General features: G+C 40.6%; 1 protein-coding gene across 1 annotated transcript in view; it reads right to left on the reverse strand.

Annotated features, from left to right (window-relative positions):
- Positions 1–21,050, reverse strand: part of TMEM232 (transmembrane protein 232) — a 123,818-nt gene that overhangs the window by 82,939 nt on the left and 19,829 nt on the right. Inside the window, exons 2-5 of the mRNA XM_019532464.1 lie at positions 20,149–20,287; positions 12,702–12,813; positions 5,778–5,883; positions 1,405–1,562 (exon numbers count right to left, since the gene is read on the reverse strand). Coding sequence (XP_019388009.1) covers positions 1,405–1,562; positions 5,778–5,883; positions 12,702–12,813; positions 20,149–20,287 — 515 coding nt within the window. The remainder of the gene's footprint in view (positions 1–1,404; positions 1,563–5,777; positions 5,884–12,701; positions 12,814–20,148; positions 20,288–21,050) is intronic.

Here is a 21,050-nt window from a genome sequence, read left to right on the forward strand (position 1 = left end):
CCCCCACCAAAGCCCCAGGAGAGCCACACACCCATCAATGGGGGCCAGGGCACAGGGTGCAGGAGGCAGTGGCTGACCATCTCCTCCAGCACATCCCACTATAGACCACCTGCACTGCCACCCACAGACTGTCCCCTCTTCCCAAACTTAGCACCATGCTCACTGCAGATGCATCTCAGAAGAACCCCTCACATCAACCAGAGCCACCCCCACCCCAACAGAGCCCCTTCACCATCCACATCATCCACCAACAGTAAACACCCTTCTTCCCTGTGAAAACTATGTACAATGTCCTTTGTGTGCCACCCTGGGCAGTGGGCTGTGGGATGGGGGAACTAGGGGATAGAGCTTGGGGACAGGTGGCCAGCATCCCAGCCTCTGGCCATTCCCCAGTGGGTGTAGACTCTGTGGCAAGTATGGTGGGCAGGAGGCTTGCTCAGGAGTTACAGTGGCCAGTGCTCCCCCTCTGGCAGGCAGTATCCAGGGCCAGCAGGGCCATAATGTGGTCTTAGCCCCCCTGCAGGCAGCTCTGGCTCTATGCCCGCATAGAGCCATGGCAAGTAGCAGACCCGAGCCCAAGTTGAGGGACTGGGTGGTGCTGGACCGAGGGCAGTATGCAGGCAAATACAGGTACCAAAATTACTCACAATTAGGGATTTTTACTGAGCAGTAAGGGTGCGCATACATAGACACATGCCCTTACTGCACACTAAACTATGCTACTTCACAGTTAAGCACCTTGTGTAGACATGCCCAGTGAGTCTTCTGCTACACAGTTTGGATTTACTTGCTTAGCTTTGAGAAGAGATTGCCCTCGTTTGGATCATTCCCATTTGTATTACCTTAATATCATCCTTTTTCTTAAATTCATAACTGTCTTGCTGCTGCATTAAGACTGTATAACTTGACATACTGTATCTCAGTTAATGATAGTCCAGATGGGAGAATAAAGAGTTCACATAATTTAGCAAGAGAGCCACACATTATGCAAGACTGTCACTGAAATTATGAAGAAATCCAAGTTAACTTTATGCATTATGGACAAAAACGTAGAGACTTTCATATGCATTTTATAGTGCCTCATTAAATACTCTGTGAAAGATTAAATTGTATTTTCCTAATGTCTTTTTGTGACTTCTCAGAGATATTTGGTATTCAGAGATAGAGAAAAATTAAGATTAAAGCAAATTATAGCACAAGACTGCATCAAACAAAACTATAAAATACTAAAACTTTAAAGTCATGTGACAAATTGGATCACATTCTGTTTTCATTTATACTTATGCAAATCCAGTTATTTAATAGATTTCATGTCATCAGTATAGTACAATTAGGATACAATTATATAAAATACACATATTTATAACAAGAAATCTTAATAAAGACTTTTAAAAGTACTGTAACCTTTGAGAACTTGACTTCCGTTGAGTATAAGTAACATTCCCATGCCACATCAAGAGAGAGACGGAATAAAACGGTTTCAGCGATAGAAAGTAAAACAGGGATATGTTCCAGATGTATTGGAGCTTGGTCTAAAGAAACTAGAAGGAGATCCAAAGCCTCTAAAGCAGAAACAAAATGGAGAATTATTTCATTCATGCTCAGTGCTAAGAGGCCCATGATTTATACCTCATACACTGTATTCATTCACAGTTTCCACAAGCATCAAGCACTTGCTTAATTATGAACAAAAATAAGACAACAAAATTTACTTGAGGGTTTTTTTAAGTTTGTACTCCAGAACAACTGAAACCTCTCTGATAATCTGTATTTATCAGTTACTGAAAAATTCTAAATCTGAAAGAATAATATTAAACAGGGTACTGAAAAGGTGTAATAATGCAAGTTATTTCTTGAAAGAATTACATATTTTTAGAAAGTTTGTATAGTATCCATTTTTGCTAGATGTGCTGATCTTTTTTGCTATGTCAATGAAATGGCCCATACAAAATTATGGCTGAAAAGGCAGGATTGCTTTTTATGGTTGAAAAGGTTGTTAAATTGGTCTTTCAACTATTTCTGATATTAAATAATGGCTTTTCTCAATTTTGGTTAAAGATTTGTGTGAATCTTGTGTTCTTTAAAGTGACAGATTTATAGATCCCATTGGCAAAATTTAGCCAAGCAATCACTATGCAAATTTCTCCAAATTTTCCTGTCATTATACCTTAGTCTTGACTTAACACAATTTAAGTCAACCTCTAAAGTCTGTAGAATGAAAAACAAAATACCACAAATCCTGCACGGATGAGTGAAATCACAGTCCCACACAAATCTTCTGAGTTCAGGGCTCCCTTTCTCCACTCTGATCATCCATATGTTATATGATGAAAGAATCAATCTTAGTCCTAATAAATTTTTCAGCCTCCTTCACTCATCCAAAAATATAGGTGTGTTGTTATTGTTTATAATGCAGTAGTTCCCAAAGGTCTCAGCTAGGGTGAGAACCCATTTTGCTAGAACAATACAAATATTTAATAAATTACAGTCCTTGGCCAAAAGAGTTTATAATTACCTATACATCCTTGCTCCTTCCTAGCTCCCAGGACTTTTAAAAAAGTATTTCTCTTCTCCAAAACACTGAAGAAGATATATCTTTGTTTTGTTATGTCAAAGCCTTTTCTCTTTGCAATCAGTAAAACTGGTATACTTTTGCTGTTATTTATTGAATGATAAATGGAGGCTTGTACATGGATGAAACAGTTCCCTGCCTCAAGGTATTCCTTGAGGGCATAAGACTGTATGCTTACAGATTGTGTTGCAGGATTATGGCCTAAACAGACAGACAAAACAATTCAGACATGTAATTTATCTGTTGACCAGTGTACGTATTTATTATTAAGTGGTGCAGCTACTGTATTATTACTTTTTAAATAATTCAGTACTTATTTGCTTGCAGATAGTAGACTGATCTTAATTAGTATGTTTGAGGAATAATTTGAATTAAAAGAGGCTGGCCAGTTGGCCTAACAGGAAAAAAAGGCAAAAGGGCAAGCAGGGTACCAGCCTTAAGCACTTATTTAGAGGCCTGTGTGTGGGGAGCCTGAAGCAGCTCAGTGCCCTCTGCCCCCCTAGTTTCTGGCATTTGACACAATCTCCCTGATCCCTCCAGCACCCCTTCCTCACCTCCCCTCTGCTCTCTGTCATCTCTGTCTAGGGTGCAAAAATCATTAGTTATGCATCTGGAAAAAGGTTTCCATATTTTTCCAACAGCACTCCTTCCCCCCTCTACAAGTGTTTTGAAGGTAGACCTTCAAAGTTATACAAACCTGTTTCAGATCATCAAACCAGACTGAAAGTTTGTAAGTAGAATGCACAGTACTAGAACGTTAATAGTTTTCATCTCCAAAGTCACCAGTTATTTGTAGTGACAATAACCTCTCTTCAGCTGAGATCCCTTCCTTTGTTTCTCTTCCCTAAATTTTACATCTATCAACCTTAGTTTCCAGATTAGCTATTTTATTTAACACTTCCTTCTCAAACTTCCTGTTTCTGGCAGAGGTCATCTTTTTCAAAGCATACAGAAACATACGCATCATTGGCTTGCCTCACTTAACTTTAATTTACATCAAGGTGTAAATGGGGTGCAAGCAAGTGTGTAACTGAAGACAGCAATGTCATCATAAAATACAGAATTTTTAGAGCTGAATGAACATGGAAAAAGTTAACTCTCCAGTCCTGTGCCTTAGATTTCAATGTCTTTAATCAAACCCTGCCAGTTATAAGAGAAATAATGTAGCAGTCATCCTGCTATCACTAAACAAGGAGGAGCACAAAACTCTCTGCACACCAAGCTGTTTTGATTTTTCTTTTCCTCTTGAAGAGTATTTCTCTTGATTGCAGAAACCCCCAAGAATACCCAGCTGATAAAAGCAACAAAAGACTTTGATAGTACCCTGGATATTGCTTTCACAGTCATGATGTAGAATTTTCATTTTCTTTACAGATTTCCTTTTTCATTTTATCTAAACAGTTGCTCAAAATGCCATGAAAAACTGAACTAGAAGTGAAGACCTTGCAATAATGATCTGGTAACTTGGTAAATGTAGAGAATATTCCCCCATGATATCCCAGGCTCATGATAGACAATATCATTCTAGAGCAGGGGTGGGCAAAATATGGCCTGTGGGCTGCATCCAGCCTGCCAACAGTTTCGTTCCGGCCCACAGGTGGACAGCTGCCGGCTCACTGGATCTGATGTGTGGCTGGCTGGGAGCTCCAGCTGCTACATGGTGCCAGGCAGGTAGGTGGGACTGCTTCCACCTAGCAGCATCAGCCCTTGATGTGGGGACATCAGCTGTGGACCTGAGCGGGGCTTCTGTCACAGCGGATGGGCAGCAGCAGCAGCTGTGGACACTGCCGGCAGGTTCAGAAGTCCCAACAGAGAACCTACCAGTGGTGTCCACAGGTGACGCCACCACCCTCCCAGTACAGTGGAAGCTCCTGTGCAGAGCCCCAACCCTAAGCCTGACAGTAGCGTTAGGTATGGACCCAGGTGAGAGGTGCTGCTGCACCAGGTGGCCGGTATCATCACCTATGATGCTGCTGGCAGGTTCCATGTCAGGGCTTGGGAACCTGCTGGCTGCACCCACAACTGGCACCACCGTGCTCCTGCTGCGGTGGAAGTCCCCATTTGAGTCCATGGTTGAGCTTCACGGCTCCTGATAAACTACAGCTCCAGTCGAGTTTTGGAGAGAGAGAGAGTGGGGAGGGAGGGATGGAAGGAGGGGGAGAGAGAGAGGGAAAGGAGAAGGAGCAGGTAACAGAAAGAGCAATAGAGATGGATGTGGCCCTTAACAGGTCCCCAAAACACATTACGTGGCCCTCCAGCAGAAATAATTGCCCACCCCTACCTGTTCTACAGACAGGCTTATGTAAAGTCCCATTTTACCTTTGGAATGACCCCATACAAAATACTAAGACTGCACAAAGTATAAAATAGAAATGAAGTGACTTTGCTTTGTCCTACATCTCTGCTGTGTGAACTGTAGATCATAGCTGTTACATATACGCTCATCCATCATTTCTGTTTCATATATGCAGGGTTGAATGATCTTTTCTTTAGCCATTCTATTATTGCGCTTTCTCTTCAACCTAACCAAAAAACCTAAGGTACATATGACAACTATTTCTTTTAACTTATCTGCCAGGACATTATTAACATAAATCTTATTCTAGCTAACATTCTATATGCCAGTAAAATAGTGAAAATAAATCAGTGTATCCATGAGTATCACTGTCTATCACTCTTTATTTCATTCTACAAAACAAGGGCTACTGTGATTATGATGTTTTTAGTTTGAAAAAATGTAGAGATAACATTTTTATTTCAAATATCTGGAGAACCAAGCTAATATTCTCCAGTTTTATTAGTAGGAATAGTTGAACAAAAAGTATAAAAGAAGTTATATGAAGCACTTTGAGATCATTAAATGACTTTTTAAATTACTCTTAATTAATAACCGATTTCAGAGACAGGTTACAAGGTAATACCATGAGAAAGGAAATAAAAAATGAGCGGTGCTTATATGAAAATGATTCTGCAATTTAGGAAATAAAGCATAAAAATAGAAGAATCTGAAACATTGTATGTAAATGCTACAGTGATAATATTAGTATATTTTTGTAAAGTTTCTTTCTGCAGGTAAGACATAAAGCCTACTTCATCTTGGCTTTCTTTCAGGTTTTTATAGCTGGGAGTAATTAAATTTTGCTTTCGCAGCTGGGTCAGAAAGAGCACGAAGTAATTAAAAGAAATACAGTTAAGAACATTGTACCTTCTTGGATTTTACCACTGCAGTGCACCAATATAAGTGCTTCAGTCCAGCCTCTCATAAGATCCACATGTTTTCCAGAATTTAACATGTTAATTCCTAATCTTCTCTGTTTTAAAGGAAAAGAGTGAGAGTCAAAAGAAAAGTCAAAAGGGGGGTTGTTTTGGTTGGGGGGGGTTGGTCTATTTAATATACAGTGAAACTTTTCTTAAGCCAAAATATTTAAAATAACAGTGCATATTTTAAAAACAACATTAGTAAGAGTTTACTGATGCAAAGCACAATAGCAGGACCTAATGAGGTAGCAACACTTAATCCCTGGAGTTAAGACTTAGATAAGAGTAGGGCTGCATAACTCTAATTATAGCATTATTATCCATCTTTAATATCTTACAACAAAAACAATTAATTACTATCTCTGAATCACAGTAGTGGCTCCACCTAAGTTAATAGAAAAGTACCCTTATAACAAGCTCAGAGGGATCAAAATTGTTGGGGACTGTGAAAATATGTTGTCATGATAATACACATCCCTGAAACTTTAGATTTTAGCCATTCCTACTCTTTACAGCTCAATGGGTACCCTATTTATGGAGGGTTTTGCAGCCAAAATGTAGGCTATTATCTGCTTAGTACTTGTGATTAAACAAGGAACACATAAGGTATATTACCTCTGATTTTCATAACATTTTTCATACACTTGGTTTTGGTATGTACAATGGAAACACACTGTATATGGATATTCTTTCATTTATATTCCTATGTTTCAGCGACTGGTTGCAACTGGGAATATTAACTGGCTTTTTGCACTAAGAATTCCATAGTGGACAATAAAATAAACCCTTCTCATCTCATCCCAAATTTTGCATTGGCATAGTCAGCACAGGATGGGAAGGCAACGTCTTTTGGAGACCAAAGCTGACAGAATTAACAGCATCAGTAAATGTAGTATGCTGAGGCAGTTTTCCAACTGTCCAATTCCTGTTCTCAATGCTGAAAGAGGCTGCTGCTTTATTACTGGATGCAATGTCAAGCATTCTTGCAGCACTGAAAAAAATCCAGCAATAATTTGGTCAAAAAGCATATCTATGCTCAAGTGTGAAATCAGCCAAACATCACAAAATTCCCTCAGCAAGGTTGCCAATTCTGCAAGGGGTTTTATTGAATACTGTTAGTCAATGCACCTTCACTGCCAAAGAGATCCATTGGGAGGGGAAAAAAGATAACTCTCAAAATAAAAAGCATGACTTGCAAATAAGGCCCTCAGTGTGCTTCATAATGTAAACATTTTTCATTTGGATAGTTGCAGAGATTGTATAAGCACCACAGCCTTCTCTTTAGGGTTTATTAAACGGCAAGTATATTGCTTTTTTATGTCTTTTCAATATGAATGACCACTCTGTTTCTACACATTATCTATTTTTGGCTTTCTAAGTCCACAAGGAATCATTTAGGGGTCTCTAAATGCTGTGTTTACTGTTTTATCCTTTCAAAACAGTTGCAAACATTTAAATGGACAGAACAAAACGAAATATAAAACCACATTAGAGCAGTATTCCAGCTAAATAACACTTCACAACATTGTGGAAAGTTCTCTTGTAGAAACTTAAAATAAGTCTATTCAATTACAAACTAGTAAAATACACTATATAGTCTTGAGTTTTAATTTTTCAAGCATTAAGCTAGCATAAGATCAAGACCTAAGGCATTCAGGCAACAGAAGAACCAAATGCCAGCCCCTGTATTGATTAACTTGATATTATATTACAATACTGGTGATAAGGAAAATGTGAGAGCATAGATATTAATTATCCAATTTAACTTGCACTTTCCTGTTGCTCCTGTCATCTACCACAGTCCTTTCTTCCAACAAAACCCTTAGCTTTGCTTTTAAAAAATGGAAGTGGAGCTGGCAGACTCCAAAGCAATAATATATGATGCGTACCATAAGAAAGAAATCATTTGAAAACATATTTCTGCTTAACAGTGGTTGCATTAATGCAGGGTAGATTCAGGTTGAAGAGTGACATTGAGCTGACAGGGCTTGTTGTTTTTGAAGACTCTCTCAGTTTCCTTGGGAAGAAATTTAGCACTACGTGGTAACTACAGAAAAATCCTAAGACATGAAAGCGTCTGTGAGGCAAAAAAATATAGTAAAAATCTTCTGCTTGCAGCTTGGCAGGATAACCTTCCCATTACTTCACTCTCATATTAGAAAAAGGGCAGTGGTTCTAATCCCAAATCCTCTAAATCCCCTCTTGCCTGCTAGTGGTATCATGTTCCTGAAGAATTCGCTGTCCGAGCCATGTGGACATTTCCATGGGGAAAGAAGTCCCAAAAGTAAACATACTGTTTAGGAATATATACCCAATGTTTTCTCCAGTTTCATTTATATGTCCACAATTTGAGGTGCCTTGCTCTAGGGGGCTTGCTGGATCATAGATTCAACATAAGTCTGCAATGTGATGAAGCTGTAAAAAGTGGAATGGAGTTGTGGGCTGCTTCAGCCGGACTGTGAGGTGATAGTGCCACTTTATTTGGCACTGGTTAGGCCTCAGCTAGACAATAGCGCATGGGCAACTGGTGCCTCCTGAGTCTGGGGAGGCACCTGCAGAACCTGCCAGCGGTGTTGGCGGTGGGGAGAAAGCTGGCGCACATCCATAGGCGGTGGCGGTGGTGGCACTGGGGACAGCACTGTCGGGGGGAGGAGGCGCATGCCTTCCCTACGCTCCCCTACGCATCACTGATGGTATTGTGTGCAGTTTTGGGTTCAACATTTTAAAAATAAGTCACACAGGGCCCAAAGAAAGGTGCCAAAAATTAGAAAAGTCTTGGAAAATAAGCCATATGAGAAATGGTGGAATAAATTAGGTGAGTTTAACTTGCAGAAAAAAGCAATTTAAAGGGGACAAGATAGCAGTCTTCAAATAGCTGACGAAAAGGGTCAACATCTTTTCTCTATCACTGCAGAGTAGGACTTGTAAAATGACCTGAAAGTGCCATGAAGTGGGTTTGTATGGCCATTGGGAAAAACTTCTTTACTGTGAGAACAGCGAGGCAGTGGAATAGAGTGCCTAGGAAGTTGTCAGATCTCCTCCACTGGGGATTGTCAAGAAAAGCTTGGATAAACATTGAATAGGGATGATCTAAGAATAGCAATACCTGGAGTGTGCTGTGAAGATCAACAATAGGAAGCCTGGGACACCCTGATATAGGCATTGCTTAGAAATCACAAAAAGCTCTGCTGCCCAGAACAGGTGGAAATTGGAAAGCATCATGGCCAGCAGCAGGATAAGGAAGTGGAACTCTACAACCAGCTTTGGAATAAATTTATGAAGGTGGCTGGATGACAGAAAGTGGAGTTCTGGTTCTCCAGTTAGGGGATGTCATGTTTAGGATTTGTTTGCAGTCCCCAAGTTGTAGTGCAGAATGGAGGGTGTTAGATTTTCCCCATTTTTAATTTACACGTTTCTGGGATTTGCTGGTTACTATATAAAGATGGGAAGGCTTTTTTTCACCCTCATTGCTAAAGATACAAGGGGGAGGTGATTCACCTTCCTCAGAAGAACTGGGTTTTGGCTACAGCCAACAGTGCATATTTTGAGTGAGGTGTACCAATGTCCTTGCTCACACTAAAAAGTCTGGAGGTTCCTGGTTGCTCCTCCACTCAAGGTCAAAGTATTCACCACATTTGAGATCAAAAGAATTTTACCCCATGGTCAGATCAGCATGGATTGTGGGAGTCTTTGCATTTGGTAGCAGAGGACTTGGTCCTCTTCCTTGGATCTCTTAAGAATATTTTAATAAACTACTTCTGTTTTTGCAGTGGCAGGATACTGACAGTGCCCTCATCCCCATGGTTTACTTGTAGCAGGTTAAAGTGTTCTTGGTGTTTGTGGGGAGGGAGGGCACTGTGCCTAGTAGTTGTGCAAGAGTGTCATTTGTGCATTTTCAAGAACAGGTTAGACGTACACTTGTCTAGGATGGTTTAGATAGGGATGATCCTGCCTTGAGCATGGAGTTGGACTAGATAATCTCGCAAGGTCCTTTCCAGACCTATTTTGCTATAATTCCATAACCTTGCCCCTAAGATGCTCCTCTCTTAATATACAAAAAGTCATCCTAAATGGGATTAAAAGAATCAGAAACACCGGTACCTATATATGGTGGAAACACTATGTCTCATTAAGTAAGAAGCAAGATTTTGGTGATACGTTTTATTGGACCACCTACATAGTTGGGAGAGATGTTAGACAATCTTTCAGGCACAAGTGCCCCATGGGAAAAAGAAAAAAGATAGTTAAGGGTGTGGAAGAGATCTGTAAACTAGGAGCAAAGAGAAGTTATCAGGAGTAATTTTGAAGCAACAGAAACTTAGTTGAATAGATAATCTTACTATGTAAAAGAACAAGACCATTCAGAACAAAAAAAGACAGTTATTACCTATGGAATATTGAAGGGCTAAAAGACACACTAGTTAGAGTATTATAAATCATGAAACCAGCACTTACGTTTAGTCCAAGTTGTTGGCATCTAGTAAAGCTATGAAAGTTTTCTTCCCAGACCCTTCTTCTGAAGGTCTTTTGTAGATTGTCCTTGAGTATAAGGATTATGAAGTCAGAAATCAGTTGACTGTTCTGTGAAGTTTTGTCCTACTACTGATTTGATGTCTCTGTCTTTTATCTTTTTTCCGTGATTATTTATTTTGGAGCATATTGGTTATTTAGTTTCATGCGCATAGTTCCTGTGAGGCATTTAGTGCATTGGATGAAGTATACCATATTATTCTGTGATAACCGTGTAGGATTTGTAGGTTCTGATGGTTTTGTCATGAGGAGTATTGGTTAGGGTGGCAGTGGAGATGTGTTTACAGGCAGGATTATGTACTGGTTTGTGTTTGTTGAGTTTCTGCTGATCAGTTGAGCAAGGTTTGGAGATTATTTGAAAGTCATGAGGAAAGGGGTTGGGAATATTTCCATCAAAGTCTTTCTGAGTATAAGCTGTAACTGATGATCCTTCTTTTAAGTTTCAGTATAGGACGTACATGACAAGCAGAGGCGTGTGGTCAGTGGAGGTTCTCTTTCTGCACTGTAGGAAGTTAATGAGGGTTATTTGAGTGTTTTTTCCAAGATGCAGTCTATTTATCTGCTGAAATATCCTTTCTAAGTTAAGCCAGTTTTTCGGTTGGTGAAGTGGGTGTCACAAATATTCTTTTCAGAACAGATGTAATGCTATCTGAGGACCTGGTTATATAGTGAAGCTTTCTTGGTGAGTTTGGGATGACTGTTGATTTTGTAGACGTAAGTGTTCTGGTCTGTGGGGTTTTTGTACATAGTGGTTTGCAGGGTGCCATTCTGGATATGGATTGTTATATCTAGAAAGCTGATGATAGTCCAGGAGTATTTTAGAGACAATTTGATCCAGGGGTGGTAGTTGCTGAAGCTCTGATAGAAATCAGTGAGTCCAAGTGATGGTATTATCATCTACATAACATGGGTACTATGCATGTTTGATGGTGCAGTTTTCCATTTTTTTTTCTTAAAAATGGCTCATGACAAGATTGACATATTAAGGGAGCCATCTTTGTGCCCAGAGCTGTGCCTATTGTTAGAAGGAACAGACGTTGCTGAAAGTGAAGTTACTGTGGGTGAGAATGAAGCGGATGATTTGTACAATATGTTGCAGTTGTAAATCTCACTGTAGTTCATACTCTTGCAGGTATTTCAGGCAGGCAGCTGTGCCTTTATGGTGCACGTTATTTGTCTGGGATATTAGAGTATAGGCTGGTGATATCCAAGGTTGCAAATCCTGGCCTTGGTGTTCTGGATCTTGTCAAGAAAATCTATCATGTCTTGCAAAAAACTTGTTCTTTGAGTGACAAGTAGTTTAAGGATAGTTTCTATGAATCTTGGTAGTTCTTCAGTGAAGCTAACAGTTTGATATAACAGGTCTGCCAGAGTTACCTTGTTTGTGTATCTTTGGGAGCATGTCAAATATCTCTGGGGTGGGAAAGGTGGAGATTAGTGTATACAGTTTTTTTCTGAAGCTGGTCCAGAAAGGATTTGATGATGTTTTTGAGTTCAAGGGTAAATGTTGGCATGAGATTCTCCCCAAGTTCTTTACAGTGCTTGGCATCAAAGTTGTCTGTTAGTTTCATTGATACAGGCATGACAATTGAGGAGGTCCTTCCTTGCTTATTGCCCATGAGTTGATTAGTATTTGGTTGCTGGATCTTAGGGACTCAATGGCTCTTCTCTCTGAAGAGGAGAGGTTCTGGTAATGCTAATTTCTGTTGAGAATTTTACTATTAATTTTCTTTCTAAAGCAGTTGGAGTAGTCCAAAAACACCATTTATAGGACCAGATCTTCAGAAATGTAAAAACTGGCATAATTCCACTGAAGTAAAACAGTTGTTCAACACTGTTAGGGCCCAACACAAAATCAGGGAGCCATAACTGTTTCTTCCTAATAAACCCCCTTTTCAGTCACATAGAGGAGAATGGGTGCATTCAAGTCAAGAGGAGTCTAGCCATTGACTTAACTTGAATGAGGACACTAGTAAATAATGTGCTTGGATAGCCTTTGAAATAGGGAGCTTTGAATGAAGAATGTCTGGTAGAAAAAGATTTTTTTTCCCAGTACACAACCACCATATTTGTTCAAAAAAAAAGAAAAAAAAATAATAAAACATCAGTGGGACTGTTCACATACTTTAAGTGCTATGTGCCTAACTTTGCGGTTTTCTTTTCATTGTAAGCTTCATATTCCCAATTTTTTTAAAAAAATGAAAGCTTTAAACATTTTGCTACCTTTGGTTTATGATAACAGATATATTGATGGAAATGAAAAATGACAAAAGGAATTAATGATTTAGAATACTGTGTATATAATATATACACATTACAGAGTGTTATTTTGTATACTGACCTTACATCTGGCTAGCATTTTTTTGGCTGTTTCTAGTAAAGATTCTTTTTCCTTTGGACTTTTTGCATGATTGAACTTCTGAACAAACTCTTCTGTGACTTCTAAAGGATATCTACAGAAATATCCAAACAATTATTGTAGTTTCATATTCTCTTCCTGAAGTTCAAAATACCGAGTGAAAAAGTTTCCAAAAAAGAATTTTTTCACTTCCTTTTATAAAGTGCCTTTTTAAAATTAAGTCAAAGTTAGGTATGTTATTGCTTCCCAAGATAATCCAAAACTAGCTTGGGTCTGAAGACATACCCCAAATCTTAATAAAGTATCTAGCTCAGGCACTGACAGAAACCTGGATATGGCAGCACAGATCAGTGCACACTCAAACAGCTCTCCGAGAACCTGGGTAAATTAGCCTGTACTGAGCTCTGTCCTGCTACTAATACCTAAACTGCCTGATTTGTTAAAGCTGGTTTGTGTATGTGTACAGTAAACTGCAATCCCAGCTGTGTAGACATGTCCTCAGACTGCACTTTTATGCCTTGCAAAGTTCCAAAACTGCAGCTGTCCTGTGCCAAGCTGCCACAACTGCAGGCTTCTTTCCTTGACAGCTTTGTCAATACAAAATTCTGCATCACACTAAATATTTTAAGTATAGGGATAGCAAAAGAAACTACCATTTAATCTCTGATTAAATGACACAAGAAAGACTGTATTGGTTGCAGTACTCTTTTTGTGTTTAATTCAATTAAAGCCTACATTTTTAATTTAAGGGAGATTTGCCATACAAGCTCCAGTCTGCTGCACCAGTATACCACACAATTTAGGCTGAGCTGGTACATGGTACGGTGGGTCTTCATAATCATCAGTAGGTATGCTCAGAAACAGACTTGACATTAGCAATCAAGCAAAGTGGTGAATTAAGACTAACATCAATAAATTAAGGCAGGCAGTAATTAATCAGTCAGTGGCAGGAGGTGAAATGTATATGAGGCAATAATTAAAATTTAAATCTTCCAGAAAGAAGCATATGTATGCTTCATGCTGTAGTAACTTACAGGAGATCCCAGGCTGGTCCCAGCCACATCCTAAGTACAGAGAATGCAGTAATGGTAAGTCCACCTTGTCCCCCAACCCTTGTCTCACAAGGAATGCTTGATCAATAGAGCTTATCTGATTCCCCAGTTTTCTTATTACTGGTGGTCACTGGTGTATGAGTCTATTTATAATTTAAAGTATGTGTGCACTACAACTAGATGTAATTGCAGTACACATGTAGGTAAATCTGAGCTAGCTAGCTGAGGTACCTATAACAATGGAGACTGAGCAGCATGAGATTCAGAGTAGTCTGATTCTGGGTACACACACAGTTAGTTAGCCCAGACTGGAGTATGTGCCACCACAACTTCACTGCTACTGGTACTCAGATTTGATAGACTGGAATGGTTACAACCATACCTTGAGCTGTAGTGTAGACATACCCTTGGAAACTAATTTAAGGCTATGGACAAACTTACCCTTTTAGTGGCTTTAAAAGGGGAGGGGGCACTGCTATTGGTTAAAAATAGCTACATTTGTAACCAATGTACATTGGAGCATGTATCTGCTGTTACCCTGTAGCTGTTACATCTGCCTGCTCCAATAGTAACACAAGTTGGCTAAATCACTTATTAAAGTTTAACACTGAAGGAAACTGGTAAAGTTTTATTCTTATGGGCACTTGTACATGTGACAAATATTGGCCAGTTTTGCAGTTTAATTGCATCACGCTGTACACGTGCAAGGGTTTTTTATGATTTAAATGATGGTTTAGTTTGCTACATTGCAAACTAAACCACATCTGCATGTTGTTTAGTTTGCAATGTAGCTATTTGTAATGTTGCAGCCTTTGACAGCTTGCTCCCCCGCATCCCCTCCATAGGAGATGTAGGTTGAAGGCAGAAGCAGTGAGGGGCCTGATCTTTTTTTTTTCCCTATGAAACTTACCCATGTCTTCCATGGCTGGGGGGTGAGCTGCCGGTGGGCTGAACGGCCTCTGAGCTGTGGAGGGCCCTAGTCCTTCCTTCCGCTGCAATGGCACCCCCTGGGGCCACCCAGAAGGACTGCTACTGGGCAGGTGCTGCCCCAGCTTCGGGTCAGGGAACAGCTGGATTGTGTTGGGTGCTGCCCCAGCTCACAGGCAGCACCCGCCAGATCCAACTTTTCCCTGAGCCTGCATGCTGGAAGCCTACCAGGCACTGATCCCCACATGGACTTGGGGAAGAATTGGATCCAGTAGGTGCTTCCTGTGAGCTGGGGCAGCACCTGCACAGCTAACACCATGCCTGAACAGCCCCAAGAGAAGCCACTGCCATGAGGGGAAGCTGCTGTGGAGGAGGGACTGAGGTCCCCCACAGCCCAGGGGTTGCTCAGTCTACCGGCAGCTCACCCCACCAGCTGCTGGAGAGGTGGGAAGGCTCCACGGGGGGGGAACAAAGGATCAGGTCCTTCACTGTAATGGTAACAAAAACTTCTTAATTGTAATGGTGGCTTTTTAATCATTGCAATTAAAAACCCACCATTTCAATTTAGGGGACTAAACCCCTGTCATGTGTACAAGCAGCCACAGATTCTAAGATGCAACAGTTTTGCTACACTTAAATCACTATAGGAGAATGTAAATGTAACAGTCAGAGCTTAACAGCTTACATAGCTATCATTTGATATCAGTACAGTTACTATGTCTGTCGGTACCCTGAGGCTGAACCAGTGCATTGGCAAGAAAATAAGAAATACAAGCCTGATCTAAAGCCCATTGAGTCTTTTCATTGGATCAAGCCTTCATTACAATTTTGTATTAGCTGGGAGGTGAATAACAGCAAAAATGTTTTTTCCATCTGATTCTGTGGTACAGAATACATATCAGACATGGAAAATACTGTAAAATTAGATATGGCTTTGTAGCTTTCCTCAGGCTGTGGAAAAATGAAATCAAAGGATGCTATACTTTTCCCAAAGTCAGAGGAAGGTCCCACAGCAAAATCATCTTCTCTAATCTACTTTCCTATTTCTAGAATGTATTTTCAAATAACTTTTGCCTTATCAATTATTTTACAGATACTAACTGCAGCCTATGATGCATTATTGAAAAGAAAGGAGAATGCCCATTTGTAGCCTTACGTATAGAAACAGAACTCCTTAATTAGATGCTTCTTGCAGTCTACCACAGCTCATTTTAATGAATATTTAATGACAAAGTAATGTAGCTATTTTTAACCAATAGCTGACTGTTGCAAAAAGGAAGGTTTTATAAATATAGACATTAGAATCTAGTGACAGAGCACTACCGATAGTAAAAAACAGTATGCAGCTCAGAAGCAAAACCTGTCAGTTTCAAAATATTTCTAATGATTTGTATGATTTAATCTGTGTGCAGGCCACCTGGAAGATTATAATGCTCAGAAGCACAACTTGGCACATCCACACCTTGGGCGATGGCACAGCATGGGACAGTGTCGGTGGCTGCCTTGCAAGCACTGACAGTGGTAGTTTGGCTGCAGTGCAGCAGTTACTAATATTATGCCCCTTCCCCAACTCAGTGGTCTGGAGATCAGAGCCAAGTCCGAATGCAGGCTTTCCATACCATCTCCCAGCTGGGCCACAAACTGAGAAGCAGGGTGTGGCTGAGGGATTCCAGCTACAGTCCTGGGTTTCAGCTTTGGGGGGTGGAACCAAGCCCAAGTACAGGCTTCCCCTGCCATCCCCACCTCTGTCAGCCAGCCAGAGACTGAGGTGGGCAGGGGGGTTGCTGGGAAACCCCAGACCTGCTCCTGGATCCAGACTCCTGAGAGTGGAAACAAGACCTCTCTCCTCCCCTACCCTCCCTCCTCCTGCAGGGTTTCCCCCTTCCACCCTCTCAACCAGTCAAAGGAGTGCTAGTGCTCTGACTAGGGAGCAGAGGATTGGGGAAGACCCTGCTCTGCTGGAGCAGACAGCACAGCCCAGGGCTACAAAGCATCCTAGGACCAAGTAAGTTAACTTGAACTGGGAAGGGATCTGGGACCGGTTCTATAAACAGGTTTGATCTAAATCAGTTTAATCTGATACTACATCCATCCAGGTTTATCTTAGACCAGTTTTAGCCATTTTGAAAGTGGCTTAAGTGCACTGAACTTCTGTTCTGTTACAGGTTTAAACCAATTTCTGATCACTTAAACCAGTTTATGTGTAACTTCTGTCCCTAGCCCTAATGGCAAGTCAGAGCTGTGCAGACAAGAAATAACATTAACGATTAATGCTTAATACATTGGTGATACACTGAGCGGGGCTTGAAGGGGCTTGTTTCCCCCCAGATTTCTGCACTGATGGAGGGACACAGGTGCAGGGCTGCTGCCTGGCTGAAACCAAGTAGCAGTGGAGGTACGGAGTTGCGTCCCCTCACTTGCGGTGGCAGCACAGAGTTGTCCACCCCACTGGCAGTGCTTATGCATTACCTATGCCTTAATGTGTGAGTGATTGCTCATGAGGTCTGCACTCACTGTGATCTGTGCACAGGTCTGCAGTGAAGTGGTCCTCCATTCCACAGTGGAAAGTGTGCATGAAGAACAGGAGAGATTCCTGACAGGATGGCATTGCAGTTGGCCATCAATTCTTCAAAGGGAAAGGGCTTTTTGTGCAGAATTCTCTATAGTGGGCTCATGTGGAAACCTCTTACCCACAACTTCTAAAAGCGCTGAAACTTCAGAGCCTGCTATTGGGCAGGTCAAGGTTTAAAAGAGTTGGGGTTGCATAAGGAACCTGAAGAGGAGCAGTGATCCTGAGTGACAAATCTGTGACAAGGAACAGTAGATCCTTAGTGGTGGAGCAGATGTGATCCCTGGCAGCAGTGGTAGAGTAGTAATAATCCCTGGCCCAGTAATTCCTAGTAGCAGTGACTCCAATGGAAGAGACAGAGGAACAGCAAACTCCAGTACAGGCCTCCTTACCTAGCACTTGTCACTTGGTCTGGTATAGACAGTAGAGTCCCTAGACAGCAGCCCTTGGTGTATCTCCCTCTGTTCTCTGTAGTAGCTCCCTTGCGTTTATTTGGCAGTGTCTGAGAGGGACTGTTTTAGACAATACTTAATATATAAGGTTCCGTTTAGGGTTGTGTGTTTATCCCCTTTTAATAACCCATTATAGTCTACTACTGCTTGAGTGGGGAAGCCTTGTACTAAACATACAAAAAAGCAAGTACCTAGCAGTGGCGAAGATGGAAGGAATAGGAAAACTGGGGTTACAAGTCACAGTGGACCAAATCAAGATACTGGGAGCAGGGGTGAATGCACAACGACAGGTGAAGTGGCTCCGGAGAAAATGAAAGGGAAGCTGAAACAAAAACTGAGGAGCTGGTATGATCACAAGCTGTCAGTAGAAGGATGGGTAAACGTAGTTAAGGCAGTGGTACTCCCAGTCATACTATATGTAGGTATGATGTTCCCTCCTTTGTGGATCAGCGCATGTAGGATTCAACAGGAACTGATGGTGCTCTTTTAGAAAACCAAAAGGGAAAGGCTTAGGAGGCCAACCCTATACAAGGACAAATTGAATGAAGGATGGGGCAGTAGCTTAATATTACAGTATAGTAGTGTATTAGCACAGTTTTTGCATGGCATGCAACTGCACAGTGTTATTAGGCTACTATGTATTAAGCATCTCACGGAGATGTGCCCACTGTATAGAATGAGGTTTCCTTGTATGTGAATGTAAGATGAGGGTTTCCCCTTCCCTGTGCTGATTGGGGGAAAAAACCTCATCTTGTATTCAAGTAAATATCGTACTTTTCCTGAGAGGATCTGTCCATACCAAATACTTTGCACACAGATCCAGATAAAAAGTAAAATTTGATACTAGTGTACCACCAATACTGCACTTCTCTGAAGGAATATTGCTTATTCCATTTCTGAGTTAATGGACAGAATGAGTTGTCAAACTGGCAGTAAATAGGCAAAAGAAGGTAGCCTCCACCTGGTCAGTATGTTCCCAGGCGAAGAAGTTATGATTTTTTTCATTTTTGATCCTGTATCACTAAGGAAATCCTTGCAATCACTGTACAGTTTTTACTTTTTCCAAGAATCAGTTTTATAAGACAAGCAAGAAATTTCTGTAAAGGTTTGAGTCACTGTCAATCATTCAGTACCTCATAGGTTTTGCATGTGTTGACCAAAAGAACAAACAGCAGACCAATTAATCTGACAGAAATAAAAGATTTTCAAGGGGAATCAGTGAATATCTGCTAGTTTAATTGTGTATTTTATTGTAGACCTCTTATGATCACATTCCATTTAAATGGTTTACTTTTAGGCTGTAAACTAAATGTACATATTTCATCTGAGATCCTACACTTCTGAAAACTCAATTTCATTGGAAAAAAGAAAAACTGTGAATCAAATAATACAAATCGAGATGGAAAAGAATAATCTGGTTGTTTGATCAAGCTCAGTATTTTTCAAAATGTTATGCATTGTGCTAAGACTGTTTCCAGCAGAAGGAAAAAAATGTCTTAAACAAGAGCCTATAGGGATTGCAGGCCTACTATTTTCTGAGTCTAGTAAGACCTTGGAGAATTTGGAAAGTAGCTATGCTCATTTGCATTAGCTAAGGATCTGGTTTTAAATGATTTCAAGCCACTTCGAGTTACCAAACTGCATCCTTGAGACCAAATTTCAGTTGAGCTTCAGTGATTTATCTTTGCTGGGTCTCTGGTCCCCCTACACAACAGTCTAATGGAAGTGTTTCTTGTAGAAGTCAGCCATTTGCACTGCAAATATACTCATGAAAACCAGACTTTGTGTCTTCAACTAAATGATAAAGTGTACTAAGTTATGTGAAAATTAGGAGCTAATATTGTATTCAGTAGGTCAGTTCTAGATCTTATAATCAATCATTCAAAAAATCTCCAAATACTTAGGAGAGGAAGAGGTGGCCGAGTATAGTAGGGGTCAGTAACCTACAGCCCACAGGCCAGATCTGGCCCACAAAGGGAATGCAACCACCCCATGGAGAAAAGAATGCAGTGGCAGTTTGGCATCTGGGTAATTAGGTGACTTTCGGTAGCAGAGGAAGCACATCAGCTATGAGCAGGTCAGAAGTGAGTTGGTAGTATTCCATGGTAGTGGAAATCTAGGGCATGGGATGGTATGCAGTGGTGGGGACTGCGTTACAGATGGCAGCTTGCATAAGACCAACTGCTTTAATTCAGCCTGCCACTGCTCGAAGATTGCCAACACTGTGCTGCTATTAATGAATGTGATTTACATATTTTTAAAGTCATACTGACTTCCAGAGTTGAGTGACTATGCAGATAGCAATGAATTACTTAACTCAGGAACTCTCTACAGGAAGTTAATCATAGAGAAAGTGAAACTTACAAACTTATGTAACTTACTTTACTGTATGTAACACTGATCTTATAGTCAATTTAAATTGCACTTACTTAGATTTTGCATTGCAACTCAGCAATGTTTTTTTCAAAAATCTCTTTAGTAGTTCATCCTGTTGTGTACTGGCCTGTATTCCAAAATTTTGTACCACTGGCACTTTAATAAGTGGCATCTTCACATGCTGTAATAAATCTAAAATTAAACCAGACAAATACAGAATATATTACAAACCACTGAACTGTGATTTCTAAACGTATCTTCACTGATGAAAAAAACTGTCCTACATAATCCATATTTGCAAATGCATATATGCTACTATGTTGCTTCTTACAAAAGCTGAACATTATATTTCATAAGAGCTACAATGAATTGTCAATTTACGAAGTATAGCTGAAGCAATTTGCCCAAATTTACTTCACTGTGAGTGTGTCTACACATGCATTTATGCCAGCTTAAATTTACTGTGCAGTAAATTACTGTGCAGTAACTAGGAATAGGCCAGCATCTACATGTGCAGGCATTAAAGCACATTATTGCTGTGTGTGGTCTGACTTGGGACAAAAATTAGTCCCAAGTCAGTCCACACACACAGTGTTACTGTGCAGTAAGGTGTTTACACATGCATTACTGAGCAGTAGCTAATCAGGCATAAATTTGACACCTGCATAGTGCAGGTATCAAATTTATACTCGAGTCAGCATAAGTCATCATATTTACTGTGCAGTATGGGTGTTCATGTGTAGATGTGTGCCCATATTGTGCAGTAATTTTGGTTACTGCACAGTAAGTGATAGACCTGTGCAAAGTGGCTAGTATTCGCTTTGGCTTCAGACAATTCGGGGAACAGTGATTCAATTTGCTGATTTCATAGATTTCATAGATTTCATAGACATTAGGGCTGGAAGGGACCTCGGGAGATCATCGAGTCCAGCCCCCTGCCCAAAGGGCAGGAAGT

Source organism: Crocodylus porosus, unplaced genomic scaffold, assembly GCF_001723895.1.
Source record: "Crocodylus porosus isolate Cpor-Errol unplaced genomic scaffold, CroPor_comp1, whole genome shotgun sequence".
Classification (NCBI taxonomy): domain Eukaryota; kingdom Metazoa; phylum Chordata; order Crocodylia; family Crocodylidae; genus Crocodylus; species Crocodylus porosus.